Source organism: Jaculus jaculus, chromosome 6, assembly GCF_020740685.1.
Source record: "Jaculus jaculus isolate mJacJac1 chromosome 6, mJacJac1.mat.Y.cur, whole genome shotgun sequence".
Lineage (NCBI taxonomy): Eukaryota > Metazoa > Chordata > Mammalia > Rodentia > Dipodidae > Jaculus > Jaculus jaculus.
This window is the reverse complement of record NC_059107.1, coordinates 27679176-27695009: the sequence shown is the minus strand read 5'-3', so window position 1 is coordinate 27695009 and position 15834 is coordinate 27679176. Positions and strand designations below refer to the sequence as shown.

Genomic DNA, 15834 nt, shown 5'->3' with positions numbered 1-15834 from the left:
GGGCTAGAGAGATGGCCTAGAGATGCTTGTATGAAAAGCCAAAGGACCCAGGTTTGATTCCCTAGGACCCACATAAGCCAGATGCACAAGATGGCACATGCATGTCTGTCTCTGTGTCTCTCTCAAATAAATAAATAAATAGTGTGTGTGTGCGTGTGTATGTGTATCAAATAAAGCCTAGTGTGGTAGCACACCTTTAATCCCAGCATTCTAGAGGTAGAGGTAGGAGAGTCATTGTGAGTTTGAAGTCACCCTGGGATTACAGAGTGAGTTTTAGGTCATCCTGGGATAGAGTGAGGACCCTGCCTCGAAAAACAGAAAACAAAACAAAAATGCACAAAGATAACGAAAGCATTGGTTCTCAGGGACTAGACAAAGCTCAGTGGCCCTGAAAAATGATTAGGAAGCCTAGATGCATTCCCAGGGATCTAAGTCCCTCTGATGAGATTTGAGAGGTTCTTATTTTGTTAATTATGTTGTTCCCCTTTATAGGAACATTCTGGACGTGTGTTTCGGCTACAATTTGATGAATTTCAGATCATCAGCAGCTCTCACGATGACACTATTTTGATTTGGGATTTCTTAAATGTGCCTCCCAGTGCCCAGAACGAGACGCGTTCCCCCTCCAGAACATACACGTACATCTCCAGATAACAGCGTGCACTTTCACCCATTCTGGTGAGTGGGCATCCAGTGGGAGTTGTGTGCTTTGGATTCTGTGCGTGCTGTGGAGTACAGCCTCTGCTAGATGTGCCAGCTTGTGCACAGGACCAGCATGAGCTTAAGTCTTTACAGCCCCAGCCAAACAAGATCTAAAGCTAGGCTCCTGCACACTCTGGGCTTCCATGTGGACAGATGATGAACGTGGATGCTGTTGTGAAAAACTATTAGCCCAGATGAGTTCCCTGGTCATAGCAGTTTAGCACCAGGATAAGTCCTTCCCATATTATTTTGGAGTACAAGAATCTCCCTATTCTCTGCTGTCCTTCATTTCTGTCGTTCTCTCATACCCATACACACACCATCAACCCGATGGTCAAAACCCCTTCTCTTCCCAGCACCACAGTCCACCTTCACCGCTGTTCTCATGAGGATGAATCAAAGTGGGATGTTCTGAGGACTGCCCTGAAAGCCACTGTTCATTATCTAGACACATGGTCCCCACAGAAGCAAGTCCTTGGCTCTGGTTACAGGAAGACCTGGAGTCATTATAACCATTGGTGACAGAACATTTTGGTTCCCCTGGTTGTTCACAGTGTGGAAGATGAGAATACTTGTCCATGTCCTAGACCCTGAGGTCTCCCAGAAACAGTTTTTCCACTTAGGAAGTTTGTAGGGGTCAGTGAAACTTGTTAGACTCAATAAATACACTTGCCCATTCTTCCAATTATGAATATGATATAGAAAGATTTGTTGGCAATGAATTTCTCATTTAATTAAAAGTATTAATTAGGGCTGGAGAGATGGCTTAGCTGTTAAGGCATTTGCCTGCAAAGCCAAAGGATCTCTGTTCGACTCTCTAGGACCCATGTAAGCCAGATGCACAAGGGGGCATATGCATCTGGAGTTCATTTGCAGTGGTTAGATGCTGGCACATCTATTCCCCCCCCTCTCAAATAAATAAAATATATTTTAAAAAAGCATTAATTAGTTCTTAGTGGCTTTTTATAGGTATAATTTTTTTTTTCTTTTTGAGTATTTGTATATATTTGCAAGGAGAGACAAAGAATGAGCACACCAGGGCTTCTTGGCACTGCACATAAGCTCCAGAGAGGCGCGGGGGGCTGGTGACACCCACTGTAGCTGTGAGAGGCGGTAAGGCACGCCACGTTGGCTGTTCCTGGCCTTACACACAGTCAGTGCCACCCTTGGAGCTTTTTCTCAGAACACTGCTGAGCGCAGATTTCAGACTGCTTGCATGCGGCCTCCCAGTGAACATGACAGTGCTTTCTGGAGGAGGAAGACAAGGGTCTTTGGGGTGATTGTGCCTCCAACCTTCCCTGTGCCTGTTGAGTCTGCTCACTGTGGGCCTGCTCTGGCTCTGCTGTCCTCTTGCTTGGCTGGTCCTCCTCTCTTCTTCTCTTTTTCTCCTCTCCCCTCCTTCTCTCCCCTCTTCTTCTCTCCTCCTTCCTCTTCTCTCTTCTCCCCTCCTCTCCCCTCTCTTTCCCTTCTCTCCTTTCTCCTCTTCTCCTCTCTGCTCTCTTCCCCTTCTCTCCTCTCTCTGTCTGCCTTCCCTTTAGGATCAGCCTCATCTGCCTAGATCTAGTGACAAGACTTTCAGCGCCTCTCTGTCACATGTTTGTTACTAGGGTAACCTTCCCTCTGGGCCTTTATTCTTGTGATTGAATGATTTGTTTGACAGTTTCCTTCACAAGGCTGTGGAGCTCATGTATCGCAGTCCCCCATGCCTGCGAGTGTGCGTCTTCACGAACGTGCACTGGGCAGGTGGCACCTGTGGCTAGCATAGATGTGCTCCTCCTGCCAGGCCTCCTAAGCTTCTGCCCATGAGTCAGTAATGCTTGGAAACAACAGGGTGTGTTTGGAGCTGCCTTGGTTAAAAAAAAAATAAATGAAGTAAATTAATTAGACTAGCATAGATAAAGACTATTATATTCTTATAAGGACAGGTATCTATCCACCCTGCTCCTTCACCTGTGTTTTACCTTTTTTTTTTTTTTTTTTTTTTTTTTTTTTTTTTTTTTTTTTGAGGAGCTCCACCAACACCAGCAGGATGCTGGGTCTCCTTTTTTTTTTTTTGGTTTTTCGAGGTAGGGTCTCACTCTGGCTCAGGCTGACCTGGAATTCACTATGTAGTCTCAGGGTGGCCTCGAACTCATGGCGATCCTCCTACCTCTGCCTCCTGAGTGCTGGGATTAAAGGCGTGCGCCACCACGCCCGGTTGTTTTTTACCTTTTAATCTTATTTTGTCTATAAATATTTATTTACTTATTTATTTGAGGGGAGCTAGATAGAGAATGGCTGCACCAGGGCCCCTAGCCATTGCAAACAAACTCCAGATGCATGTGCCACCTTGTGCATCTGGTTTATTTGGGTGCTAGGGAATGGAAACTGGGTTTTTGGGTTTCACAGGCAAGTACCTTAACTACTGAGCCATCTGTCAGCCCATCAGCTGCTTTTTAAAATTTTCGTCAGTGTTATCAAGGTTTGCAAAATAGATTATACTCCTATTTGTGTCCTGTGATGGATTGTTAGAAATGTTTGTATCTTACAACTGTTGACATTTCTGTCACCCAAAAGGATCTCCTGTGTCCGTTCACATGAGTACTTGATCGGAGCCGAAAAGCTGAGAAGTGGTAGGCCCTTTTGTGTTCCACGTCCAGCGCTGGTGCACACGGCCCTGCTCTTTGCTCCCAGGTTGTGTGGCGTGCGCCAGCGCCGCAGCAGTCACTCCGGAGTCATGACTGGAAGTGTGACTGAGGAGCCTTCTTGTGAAATTCCCAGAGCCAGCATGATAGATGTGAGCTATGGGCACAGGAGAAACTGGTCGTTACTAGTTCTTTAGTTCTAGCACTATTTTGGTAGAAGACTGCTGCCTTGCGCAAGCACCTTTGTCCAGCAAGTCAACCAGCCATTTGTACGTCAGCTTCTTCTAGGCCTCCTTTATGACTTGCCCTCTGCCAGCTTCATGCTGTCTTTATAATCTTCCAGCTTTTTATTTATTTATTTAGTTGACAGATAAAGAGTGAGGGGGAAGACAGACAGAATGGGCACGCCAGGGCCTCCAGACACGTACACCCCGTTATGCGTCTGGCTAACATGGGTTCTCGGGAAGGTCCTTAGGCTTCACAGGCAAATGCCTTTACCACTAATCTATCCCTCCTGCCCTCTTCCAGCTTTTTAAAATAATTTTTTTTAACTTTAAAAAAAATATTTATTTGAGAAAGAAATAGGTAGACACAAAGAGAGAGAAAGAGAGGCAAGCCAGGGCCTCCTGCCACTGCAAACAATCTCCAGATGCATGTGCCACTTTGTGTATCTGGCTTTACGTGGGCACTGGGGAATCAAACTTGGGCCATCAGGCTTTGTAAGCAAGCACTTTTAGCCCCTGAGAAAACTCTCCAGCCCTGGTTTTTTTGTTTGTTTTTTAGACTTTTTAAAATTAACAACTTCCATGATTGTAAACAATCATGGTAATGCCCCCCCACCTTCCCCTTTGAAACTCCACTCCCTGTTATATTATCTCCCCCATTCAATCTCTCTTTTATTTTGATGTCATCACCTTTTCCTCCTATTATGGATGGTCTTGTGTAGGTAGTGTCAGGCACTGTGAGGTCATGGATATCCAGGCCATTTTGTGTCTGGGGGGAGCACGTTGTAAGGAGTCCTACCCTTCCTTTGGCTCTTACATTCTTTCTGCCACCTCTTCCACAATAGACCCTGAGCTTTGGAAGGTGTGATAGAGATAATGCAGTGTTGAGCTTCAGCTTTTTTATTTAACAAAATTTGTTTTGAGTAGTCTAGATTCTTTGGATTTTTAATTCATTCTTTAAAAATACTTTTTAAAAAATTTTTATTTTCATTTACTTATTTGAGACGGGGGTGGGGGGAGAATGGGCATGCCACTGCCTCTAGCCACTACAAACGAACTCAGTTCATGTGCCACCATGTGCATCTGGCTTGCATGGGACCTGGAGAATCGAACATGGCTCCTTAACTTTCACAGGCATGTGCCTTAACCGCAAAGCCATCTCTCCAGCCCTCATTTTTAAGTTAAGCTGTCATGTGGCTGCGATCATGGTTTTTGTACTGTATTGAATTCAAAGATGATGGTGAGGGGAATTTCTATCTTAATAAAGGTCGAGTCTTCCAACCCACGAACGTGGTGCATTGCTTACATGTCACCTTCTAGCATGTTGTAGTAAGGAATGTAAGGGTATGCACATGTTTATTGAAATTGGTTCTATGCTTAGCTTTGCTCATGAGAGTTTCAAAGCTGAATATGTCTCTCTGTGCTTACTTGGGTTATGACCTGCCCTCAAAGAGAAGATTTGATAATATAATAAGATAAAATGTGGGAAGCTAGGTATGGTGGCACATGCCTTTAATCCCAGCACTTGAGAGGCAGAGGTAGAAGGATTGCTGTAAGTTCAAGGTCACCCTGAGAATACATAGTGCATTCTAGGCTAGCCTGAGCTAGTGAGACCCTACCTTTAAAAGAAAAAAAAAAAAGACTGTAGAATATGGGGCTGGAGAGCTGGCCCAGTGGGTAAGGTACTTGCCTGCAAAGTCTAAGGACCCCCATGTTTTGATTCCCCAGCACCCACGTAAAGCCAGATGCACAAAGAGGCACATGTGTCTGGAGTTTGTTTGCAGTGGCAGGAGGTCCTAGCATGCCTGTGCTCTGTCTCCTTATCAGTCTCTTCTCTCTCTTTCTCAAATAAAATCAATTAAACACACACACACACACACACACAAAAGAGACTTATTTATTTATTTATTTAACAGAGAGAGAGAGAGAGGGAGAGAGAACGGGCATGCTAGGAATATATAGCAATGCAAATACAGCAATGCAAAGTTTATTATCTCTTCCAGTTACATGACAATACAAGATGACCACTAGGAAATTAGTCAAGTAGATAGCCAAAAAACAGAAGCTAAACTGTTTTATGGTTCAGCACTGTTCACTCTGACATGTATGATTTGAAGTTGTATAAATGATGACATTAACAGTGTCTCATTCATGTCAGGCTTTCACAATTAGGATTTATATAACTGGGTCCCCCCCCCCCCCGAGGTAGGGTCTCACTCTAGCCCAGGCTGATCTGGAATTCACTAGTCTCAGGATGGCCTTGAACTCACAGCGATCCTCCTACCTCTGCTTCCCAAGTGCTAGGATTAAAGGCATGCACCACCATGCCCAGCATAACTGGGTGTTTTTAAAGTATTGTTTTAATGTAATTTAATAGAGAGAGAAAGGTAGATAGAGAAAAAATGGGTATGTCAGGGCTTTTGGCCTCTGCAAACAAACTCCAGACACATGCACCACCATGTGCATCTGGCTTACATGGGTCCTGAGAGTCCTTTAGCTTTTCAGGAAAGTTCCTTAGCTGCTAAGCCTTATCTCTAGCCCTAAAGTATTTTTTCTTCATCATATGATAGGCATTGTCTCCTGAAAAGTGTGTGTGTGTGTACAAAGTTACATAAATGGATGAATGTAGAGATTGTGATGAAAATGTGTTTCTATGGCGAGGCCATGGTTAGCAGAAATGGCACGTTCAGTTGTTTGCCCACAAATAACTTCTCATTATTTGGAAGGGAGAGCTCACTTTGCCTTGCTTTGGTTTTATGGTGATAGTCAATGGTTCTCCTGAGGTTGCTGAACAGACTCTGAAGCCTTCAATGTCATAAGTTTACACATTTTGGGGTCTGTATACTTTTGAATAGTAGCAGAGGACACATGGTAGGTTGTAGGGCCAGCTTCCCTCTCCTCTCATGGCTAATGCTTTGAACTAAATGAACTTTGCCAACTCTTAGTTGTCTTATTTGTGAAATTGGTATGCTATTTTCTATTTTGGGGGGTTGTTAAGATGGTTATGTAAATGTGGTACCTATGTGCAGCGTCCCCCAGACGACTTGCAGCTTCTGTTTCTGAGAAGCAACCATTAGCTGTATACAGGCCTGCGGTCTGTGCCTGCATGGGGAGGTGGCCTCCTGTCCCACCAGACTAATGTCCTTTCTTTTTTCTTCAGGGTTTCCTGGTCTTGAACTACTGGCTACATGGCTACCACATGCCTAAGGGAGTTCCTTCACAGCTGAGTTCTGAGGCTGGAATCGGTTCTAGACGCTGGGCAGATGCAAAGCAGCCTCTCTCTCTTCAAGCACCGATACTTCCCACCTCTGCTCCCTGCTCTACTTGGAGAAGGACACCTTAGCTCCCTGACTGCAAGTAGATCAGACTAATGCTTCAAATGCACACTGTTCATAGAAAAGGAACATACACCTGTCTTCAGAAGTAACCCCACTGTCCAGAGAAGACTTGGCCTCAGATGTCTCTTGCTTTGCACTTTGCATTCTTCAGTGAAGGTTTGGGTGCCAAACACCCACCCAGAGTGTCCAGACTTTACCTTTCAGAAGTTAACGTTCTCCTGTAGACCATCCGCGCCATTGTGAGCTCTGACTGTACTAAGAATGTGTTGGACAATGGAAATCTCTCTGGATTATTTTAGTAATATTTTTGGATTACACTTCCTTTCTGTATCAGTTTCTTTTAATTTAAAGAACTATAAGTCAGTTATATTATCTCTCCACAGGTAATATGGCTATTTTCTTTTTTAACTGTTCTCCACTTCCCCCATCCAACCCACCCTGACACTTTGTGGAGTGACACCTTTATGCGTGTGCTTGCCTCCTAATTTAAAATACTGTGTCCGCATGTAGATATAATGTACATAAGTTTATGTTCAAGGTGGCCAGAGCCGGGGGCCTATGGCTGAGGCGCTCATAAAAAGCGTGCTTGCGTTCAGTCACAGGTGGGCTTGAGAGCCTAATACCAAGATGGCTGTGGATTACCTAGAGCCCTTCCTGCAGTATTCATCTGGTGTTTTTATTTTGTCACTGTCATTGTGTGTGTGGTATTTTTTTTTTTTTTTAATGGGAATCTTGTTTTAAACATAACTTCTGAGGTTGAACACGACAGTGTTTTCTGGTGCAGCATATGCAGTAGATGGCTTCTCCACAGGTTCTGTGTAGCCGTTTTCTCCATGAGCGCCCCTCCGCAGAGCTCGCCGTGGCCTCCCGTAGTGTTCGCTTGGCTTCGCTGTCAAAGCCATCCTTCTGTGTGATGATAGCACCCTGAGAGGGAGAGGGCCCTGTTGACGGGGCTCCCGCCTGGGTGAGGGCTGCTGGTCTGTTGGGGGCCTGGAGCCTGGCTTCAGGCCCCCCGGTCCATCTGTCAGCTGTGCTGTCTCCCACCACCATGGTACCAGCAGGGTCTTACAGATGCGAGTGTGAGATGGCACACTGGCAGGACACTGGCACCTGGTCGGCATCAGTTTCCCTCTTCAAAAATTAGGTTTTGATTTTCCCTTCGCCATTGTTTCGTCTCCAAAGATCAAGGATTGTCAGCCTCATTGGAAAGGACCAACCCCGTCCCCCCGCTTGGCTCCCAGTGAGTGAAACCTCTTCCCGTGGAAGCACGCTCTTACAGAGGGGAGGCCCTGGGCGCTTTCTGTGCTCGGCCTTGAGAACGGTGTGGGGATCAATGTATGTGTGGATGAGTCGTTTATTGGGTTGGCTTTGCTTTTTGTTTTTCTTTTTTCTTTTTTAGATCTATCCTTCTCACTCGTTACTAAGTTAATTCTGTTTATGAGAGGTTGAGTCTCAAAGTGTAAAAAACATAAGCCTCCATTCTTGGGACTGTAACTTGATAGTGGCCATGACTGCGACTCTTCATCTTACAGCGTCAGCTAGGAGTGCCCAGTGGGAAGGGGGGAGGGTCGAGGTGAGTCTTCTGAACAACTCGAGTTTTTTTTTTTTTTATTGCTTTTGCATGTTTAATCTAGATGTTCCTCTGGATCCTTGGGAGATCATGGCCTTGGAATATGCACACGACCTTTGAATTGTGCCTACTCAATTATAGCAGGGGACTTTGGCATCCAAGGAGCTCTAACTTCCTGGGATTATGGTAGTAATTCCCAGCCATACTCTGGACTTTATTTTGCTAACCATAATTGAGCGACTGTAAATTTATGCTCTATTAATGTTTTAAAGCACTGGGGTAGTCTTATCTAACTTGTAATTAATTATGTTTGCCAATTACTTGTTTGAAATAAATCTGTGTCTGAACAGCTAGGAAACTGTTCAGTTGTACAGATACTGTTCACGACGGCTTCGTACTGTGGAGTGTGCTGAGTAAAAACAAAAGTTTGACCTTTGTCATGTCAATAAATCAAGTATGAGTACTCTGCATTTCACCCAATCTGGCTTCATGCAGTTGTTACTTCAGTTACTAATTCAAACCAATACTCTATTTAATAAAGTGTTGCAATACTCTGACAAGCTGTTGAATTCTTCAGACAAACTGCTCTGTGCTATCAGGAACCCAGAGGTGTGCCATCAAAGTTTGTGGATTTTTCAAAAGAACTTCTCTGTAAAATGACATTAAAGGCAGAGTTTTGCCTATGAGGACATAGAAGATAGAACGCTCATCCTGGGCCTTCCGTGAAGCTCAGCCTAACTCAGGACTCCTCACTCAGTGCTCCTCCCCACCTCTTGCTTCCTAAGTGGCCTCTTGGTGAGTGCTGCCTCCTCCCTGAAGAGGCACAAGAGACGGTCGTGCACCATGGCAGCAAGACAGTCCCCGTCTGTAGGGTCCTCCGAAGTCCTGAGCAGTAGCTGGATGTTCCTGTCAAGTCAACCAAACTGCTAACGTGGACTTTTTGGATGAAACTAGAGTATTTTGATATAATTGTCCCCACCCATTTCCTTGTAAAAATGCTTTCAAAATATGTAATATGACTAAGAAAAGTAATGTGCAAACCATAAAAACAATACAAAACTCCTACCTCCTCCCCCGCGCTCCCCACTCACCAGGGCTGTGCACACTCAGTGTGCGCGCTTCTGCTCAGGCCCCAGCGTGGTGTGAGGCTGCACTGCTATTGGCTTCACCTGTCCTTGGGTCGTTCCATGTTCTGCAATATTTATGTATTTCTTTGAGCAGCAGAATGTGTGCACCAAGGCCTCCAGTCACTGCAAACAAACTCCAGATGCATGCACCACCTTGTGCATCTGGCTTTACATGGGCCCTGGGGAATCGATCCTGCATCCTTTGGCTTTGTCAGCAAGTGCCTTAACCACTAAGCCATCTCTCCAGCCCCTCCACCTCTTTCTTGTACAGTGGGGATGGGACCCAAGCACTGCCAGCATATTGTGGGGGGTGGTCATAATGTAACTTGCTTCTCCCAAAGGTGCAAACTACAGATAGATGTCACCGTGATGGGTCTTGCAGCATACCTTGACTATCTGATCAGAGACTGGAGTGGTATTTTGCCCGGTTGGTTTTCTAATGAATAAGAAGGTAGGCTGGACCATTTGTCTAGCCATTCTTGTAATTAGCTGCTCTGCAGCCACTGTGTGGGTTTTTGCTTGCCTGTCGTATGGCTCCGTCAGGGGACCACATGCCTAGCTCTGGATGCTCTCGGAAGAGTGCAGGCCCAGGGCTGCTAGCTCCAGCTTTTCAAGAACAAGCTAATCTGGATCACGTGAACAGCTAGCTTACAGAAGCTGGCCACTGCATTAAAACTAAATCTCGGGCACCAGCTTGCATCTGTGAACTAGTGATTTTAAACTTTTTGTTTTGTTTTCTGTTGGTGAGTCAAAGGCATAGGATCTATCCAGGTGTGAGAACTGAAGCGGGTCTAGAGGAAAGGGACAGATGAGTATGTCTTGTGGCGAAGTGCTGAGCACACACACAGTGATCACTCAGTGGTTTTGCATAGTGAAAGCCCAGAGAAGCAAGGAGTCAATAACTAGCCTCCACTGCCTCCCATTACCTGCTGAGTGTTGAGATGCGCTGCTGGTTTTGGCTGGGCCCAAGTTCACCTTACAACAGGACAGGGTTTAGACCTGGGATTGCCATGAGCTTCAGATGGAGGTAGGAAGTGTGTTTGCAGAGCTGCGAGCTCTGGGCTCCTTACATGACTGTGGGTCTAACACCTGGGTCATTCAACAAGGAATGACAGTGTACAGTCACCTTAAGATGTTCGTCTGCCCAGAGATGTGACAGTGGGCCTCTGAATTAATTTTTTTGAGGCAATGTCTCACTCTAGCTCAGGCTGGCCTACAACTTATCATGTAGCCCAGGCTTTAGCACCCCTGCCCCCAAAGTGCTGCGATTACAAGCATGTGCCACAACACCAGGCCTGGGTCTCTGAGAGCCTAATTCACTTACGTAAAAATGTGGTTGAGCCGGGCATGGTGGCGCACACCTTTAATCCCAGCACTTGGGAGGCAGAGGTAGGGTTGCCATGAGTTCGAGGCCACTCTGAGACTACATAATGAATTCCAGGTCAGCCTGGGCTAGAGTGAGACCCTACCTGGAAAAACAAAAACAGAGGGGTGGGAAAGTGGTTGCTTGCTGTGTGAGAGAATAGTAGGGTTGCTCATAAGGAACTTTTCCCCTGGTGCATTTTGGGTAATTTTGTTGCTTCTTGCTTTGTCACCGCTCACCCATATTGCTCAGAGCCTGAGAGTTATGGCTGGGCTGGCCTGGGAAGGTGCATAACTTCTAAGTTTACTCGCAATGGGCCTTAGTAACAGCCCATCCTGGTGTTCTGGAGAGGTCCCAGTGAGGACAAGTGAGGCACCTCTGCCTTCCCTATTACCCTTGGATCCTGTAGACTTCATTTTTAGGTTGGTTTTGTACCCAAATCCCGAAAGTCACAAGTGTCCTTAGGCCACCACAGTCTTTGAACCTTACTGGAGACCATTCTCCAAGGGCTACTGGACTAGGAGCTGTCTGTGGACCGGACAGCTTTGGTACTCAGACCTTCCTCAGGACTGGAACTGTGTCATCTGGTGGCAGGCCCCATTGCAGCCAGAGCTTTCACACCTAGAAAGTAGAGACCAAATTTTAAGGTTACTGTAGGGATTAAGTGATACAACCTACAAATGATCTAGAGACAACAAAGCTACAAAGATTAAGTGTGCACTGGTAACATGAGACTGCCCAGTGCAGCAACCGGTAGCCTCATTGGTTTAAAAACAAAACATTTTGGGGCTGGAGAGATGGCTTAGTGGTTAAAGTGTTTGCCTGCAAAGCCTATGGACCCATATTTGACTCCAGATCCCACATTAGCCAGGTGCACAAAGGTGAAGCAAGTGCAAAGTCGCACATGCCCACTAGGTGGCACAAGCGTCTGGAATTCAATTTTAGTGGCTGAGGCCCTGGGGCACCAATTTTCTCTCTGTTTCTCTCTCACTCTAAAATAAATTTTATTTATTAGAGAATGGGTGCACCAGGGCCTCTAGCCACTGCAAATGACCTCCAGATGCGTGCACTACCATGTGCATCTGGCTTATGTGCAGCCCCTCACTGGTATTTAAACATCTGAGAGGATGCTCAGGCCAGAGAAAGGTACAGATGGGCTTAGTGGAGTCTGGGATGATATGATAGGAGACGAGTGTGTTCAAGCCAGCATAGAACACAAGAGCTGACTCTTGGGAAGAATGGTGACAGTCCGTGGTGCTGGCTGGCCCTGTGAAGGCTGCAGTTCACAGGCAAGCTGGAATGCTCACAGGTGGAAGAGATCCATGGAGCCGGCAAATAGAATAGTGTCTTCTCTTGGTAATTAGTATCCATTCTAAGACCAGCCTTAAAGGCAAGCGGCCCATCACTTCCCCAGGGAGTGTTTCTGGGAATCATGCCAAGTCTTCAGTACATTGTGTCCTCTCCCAAGTGGATAGAGGAGCCCTTCATGTCTTCAAGGTGATGGGGAAGGGGTGGCAACATCAACTACAGTGATACCAATAACAATGACTTCACCCTTAGTAGAGAGAAGGGCTGCCCATGTCCTCTGGTCCTCACCATAACCCTGCATGGTATAAACTAACGCCACTGTATGGCTGAAGAAACTGAGGCTCAGGTCTGTTAGTGTCAGGCCCAGCTTTGTCTCTGATGTGTCTTGGCCACACTGACACCTCTGTGTAAGTGTTCATGTCCCGTGATGTCAGCAGAGACCCCCAAGGAGCCAGGCCTTGGGCAGTGCAGTCCCTTCACTAGCAGACCCTCTGATCACCTCTTTCCCTTCCATAGTGTGTCCCTGACACATATTTTTTTGTGCACCAATAGTGTATGGTGTGCTTGGACTACATTCAAGGTATGAAGTATGAGGGGCTGGACAGAGTGGCTTCGAGGCCATGGGCCATGCTCATGTGTTGGGCTCCATCCTGGGGCAGCGTGCTGAGAAGCTTCATTTGTGATTCAGTAGGGAGGTGCTGAGGTCTGGAACAAGGCAGAACACGGAAGGTGAGAGAGGTTGTTTTGGAGGGATGTGAGGAATTTAGGAACTGTGAGACTTGTCTGTGGAGAGTCAAAGGGGCCGAAGAGGGGACCCATGAGTGCATCTATGTGCCACTGGGTGGGGCTGTGATGGAAAGGGGACAGAGAGTTCCTCCTTTGGGGAAGATTATGCCCAGTGACTGCCCCAGTGCCCTCAAACACAGGGACTGGCAAGACAAATCCAGATGATTATAATAGCTGGGAAGAGATGACATGGGCAGAGGCTGGAGAAAAGTGTGGGGCATCTGAACCAAGAACTCGATGCCAAGGGCAGGGCTTGGAGAAGGTGTGCGTCATCTGAACCAAGAGCTCAATGACGTGGGCAAAAGCTGGAGTAGGTGTGAACCATTTGAGCAAAGAACTCGGGGATGTGGGCAGAGACTGGAGCAGGTGTGAACCAAGAACTCAAGGGTGTGGGCAGAGACTGGAGCAGGTGTGAACCAAGAACTCAAGGGTGTGGGCAGAGGCCAGAGCAGGTGTGAACCATCTGAACCAAGATCTCAAGGATGTGGGCAAGAGGCTAGAACAGGTGTGAACCATCAGAACCAAGATCTCAGGGATGTGGGCAGAGGCTGAAGCAGGTGTGAACCATCAGAACCAAGAACTCAGTGACATGGGTAGTAGGCTGGAGTAGGTGTGAACCAAGAACTCAAGGGTGTGGGCAGAGGCTGGAGCAGGTGTGAGTCATCTGACCAAGAACTTAATAATAGCCCAACATTGCACTGAGCCAAGAAAAGAAGTTCCTGGTGAGGGTGTGGAGATGCAAAGGCGGGAATCTCCCAGAATGGACAATGACTGGCAGCATGTCCAGCCTCCTACGTAGGTGAATGGGGTATGTTTGGGGGTGGGTAGATGAACATATGGATTTAGACAATGGAGGTTCCCAGAGGGGAGCTGATGGACTGTTTAGAAGAGGGGCACATGGTGGCCTCAGAAAGCAGAGCCCAGAAGAATACTCACATTTAGGAACAAGGGCCCCGCACTAGAAGGCAGATGTGTTTTTGGGGCTGCTGGGCACACCCAGAGCTCTGGAGCCTGCAGGCTGTGGGGCTCCTGGGGAACAATGCCTGGCCACTAATCCTGCCTCGCACTCTTTCCTGGACTGTGGGCTTTGGCAGCAGCCGTAAGCTTCTCCCTTCTCCCTGGCTCTGCCCTGGCTCCCTGGGAATTTTCCTGCAGCCCATCTGCACAGACAGACAGAGCCAGGTCTGTGCCTCAGGAATGGGGAGATAGAAGGGACCATGGGGACTTCCCCACCAAAGGCAAAAAAAAAAAAAAAAAAAAAAGGTTTATAGAATGGGCTGTGAGGTTTTGTTTCAGGAAATTTCATCATGTCTCCACGAAGGGGAGATGGGAAAAGAGAGGGGGAGGGAAGGGATGGAGGAGAGAGGGAGAGGTGGGAGGAGGGAAAGAGAGGGAAAGGGAGGGAGGAGAAGGAGCAGTTTAATTGGCTTCAGACGTCTTGCGTCTCCACCTTTCCATGTTGGTAACGCAGGCGGCCCAGGTCAGCCACAGGTCAGCGACATTCATCTCCTGAGTGTCCCTCTGTGAATACTTCATTTCTGTAATAGATTTTCCTTTAAAAACAGCTCTGCCTTCCTTGGCAGATGGTGACATTCCATTAGCATATGGAATATTTTTCAAAACACATCCGAAAGCATGTCTCTTACGAAGGAGCCTAGGCAAAAGCAACCAATGTTTGAAAAAAAAAAAAAAAAAAGTATGTTGGGAGCAACAGAACATGGAGCAGAGTCCCCACTCCCCTGCCCCAGGCCCCCATTAACTCAGCCCTAACCCTAAGCTCGGAGGAGGACTTCGCCTGAGCAGGACCAGCTCCGTCAGAGGGAAGCCAGAGAGAGCAACTTGGGAGCACAAAAAGCCCCCAGTGAGTGCCTTGATCAAGCCCCCACTGTGTGCCGGGTGCTGTGTGCAACCCAAGTGCGTCGTTGCCTCTCCTCCCGAAATCCATCTGCCACACAGCGGGGGAGGCGCGCTCGTGCGGGCACCAATCACAGCATGTCGCTCCTGTCTCTGCCACTAAGCTCCTTGCTGTGGCCCACCGTGATCTGCCCGCTGCCATTCTGGACTTTTCTGTGTTCCAACTACTGCAGCTACGCATGCGTGTTGTCACCTTTGTTCCTGCCTCAACGGACCTCCGCCTAGCCCGCATGCGGTGCCCTCCAGTATTGACATGGCTATGTGACCGTCCTCGGCAGGTCTCGGCTAAGGCCCCTTTCCTTAGAGCAGGTCATCCACACGATCCCACGCTGCGCTAGTCCAACCTGCGTTCCACTCACTCGACAGTATTTATCTACGAGCCTTGGTTCAAGACTTATTTGTTGGGCGGGAGAGATGGCTTAGCGGTTAAGCGCTTGCCTGCGAAGCCTAAGGACCCCGGCTCGAGGCTCAATTCCCCAGGACCCACGTTAGCCAGATGCACAAGGGGACGCACGTGCCTGGAGTTCGTTTGCAGTGGCTGGAGGCCCTGGCATGCCCATTCTCTCTCTCTCTCTCTCTCTGCCTCTTTCTCTATTGCTCTCAAATAAATAAATAAAAATTAAAAAAAAAATTTAAAGAAACTTATTTGTTGAAAGCCTACGATGACATACTGAGCTAGGCAGTGACATGACAAATATTCCTCCCTCTATGATACCTACATGGTGACGCAGGTGGACAGATAATAAACACATCATCTTCTGCTCTCATCAGGGTGTGGTCCCCCCCCCCTCAGATGCCCAAATCCAGGCATGCTTGAATCCCACGAATACAATGGCATAGTGTTCATATAGAGCCTACTCCTGAATATCTTCAGTCAT

General features: G+C 47.2%; 1 protein-coding gene across 6 annotated transcripts in view; it reads left to right on the top strand.

The window, feature by feature from the left end:
- Fbxw11 (F-box and WD repeat domain containing 11) overlaps window positions 1-8938 on the top strand; it is a 139687-nt gene extending 130749 nt beyond the window's left edge. For all 6 annotated transcript variants that reach the window (XM_004665002.3, XM_004665001.3, XM_004665003.3 and 3 more), the window contains 2 exons: window positions 493-678; window positions 6711-8938. In XM_004665002.3, coding sequence (XP_004665059.1) covers window positions 493-654 — 162 coding nt within the window. In that variant the 3' untranslated portion in view covers window positions 655-678; window positions 6711-8938. The remainder of the gene's footprint in view (window positions 1-492; window positions 679-6710) is intronic.
- Window positions 8939-15834: the final 6896 nt, after the last annotated feature.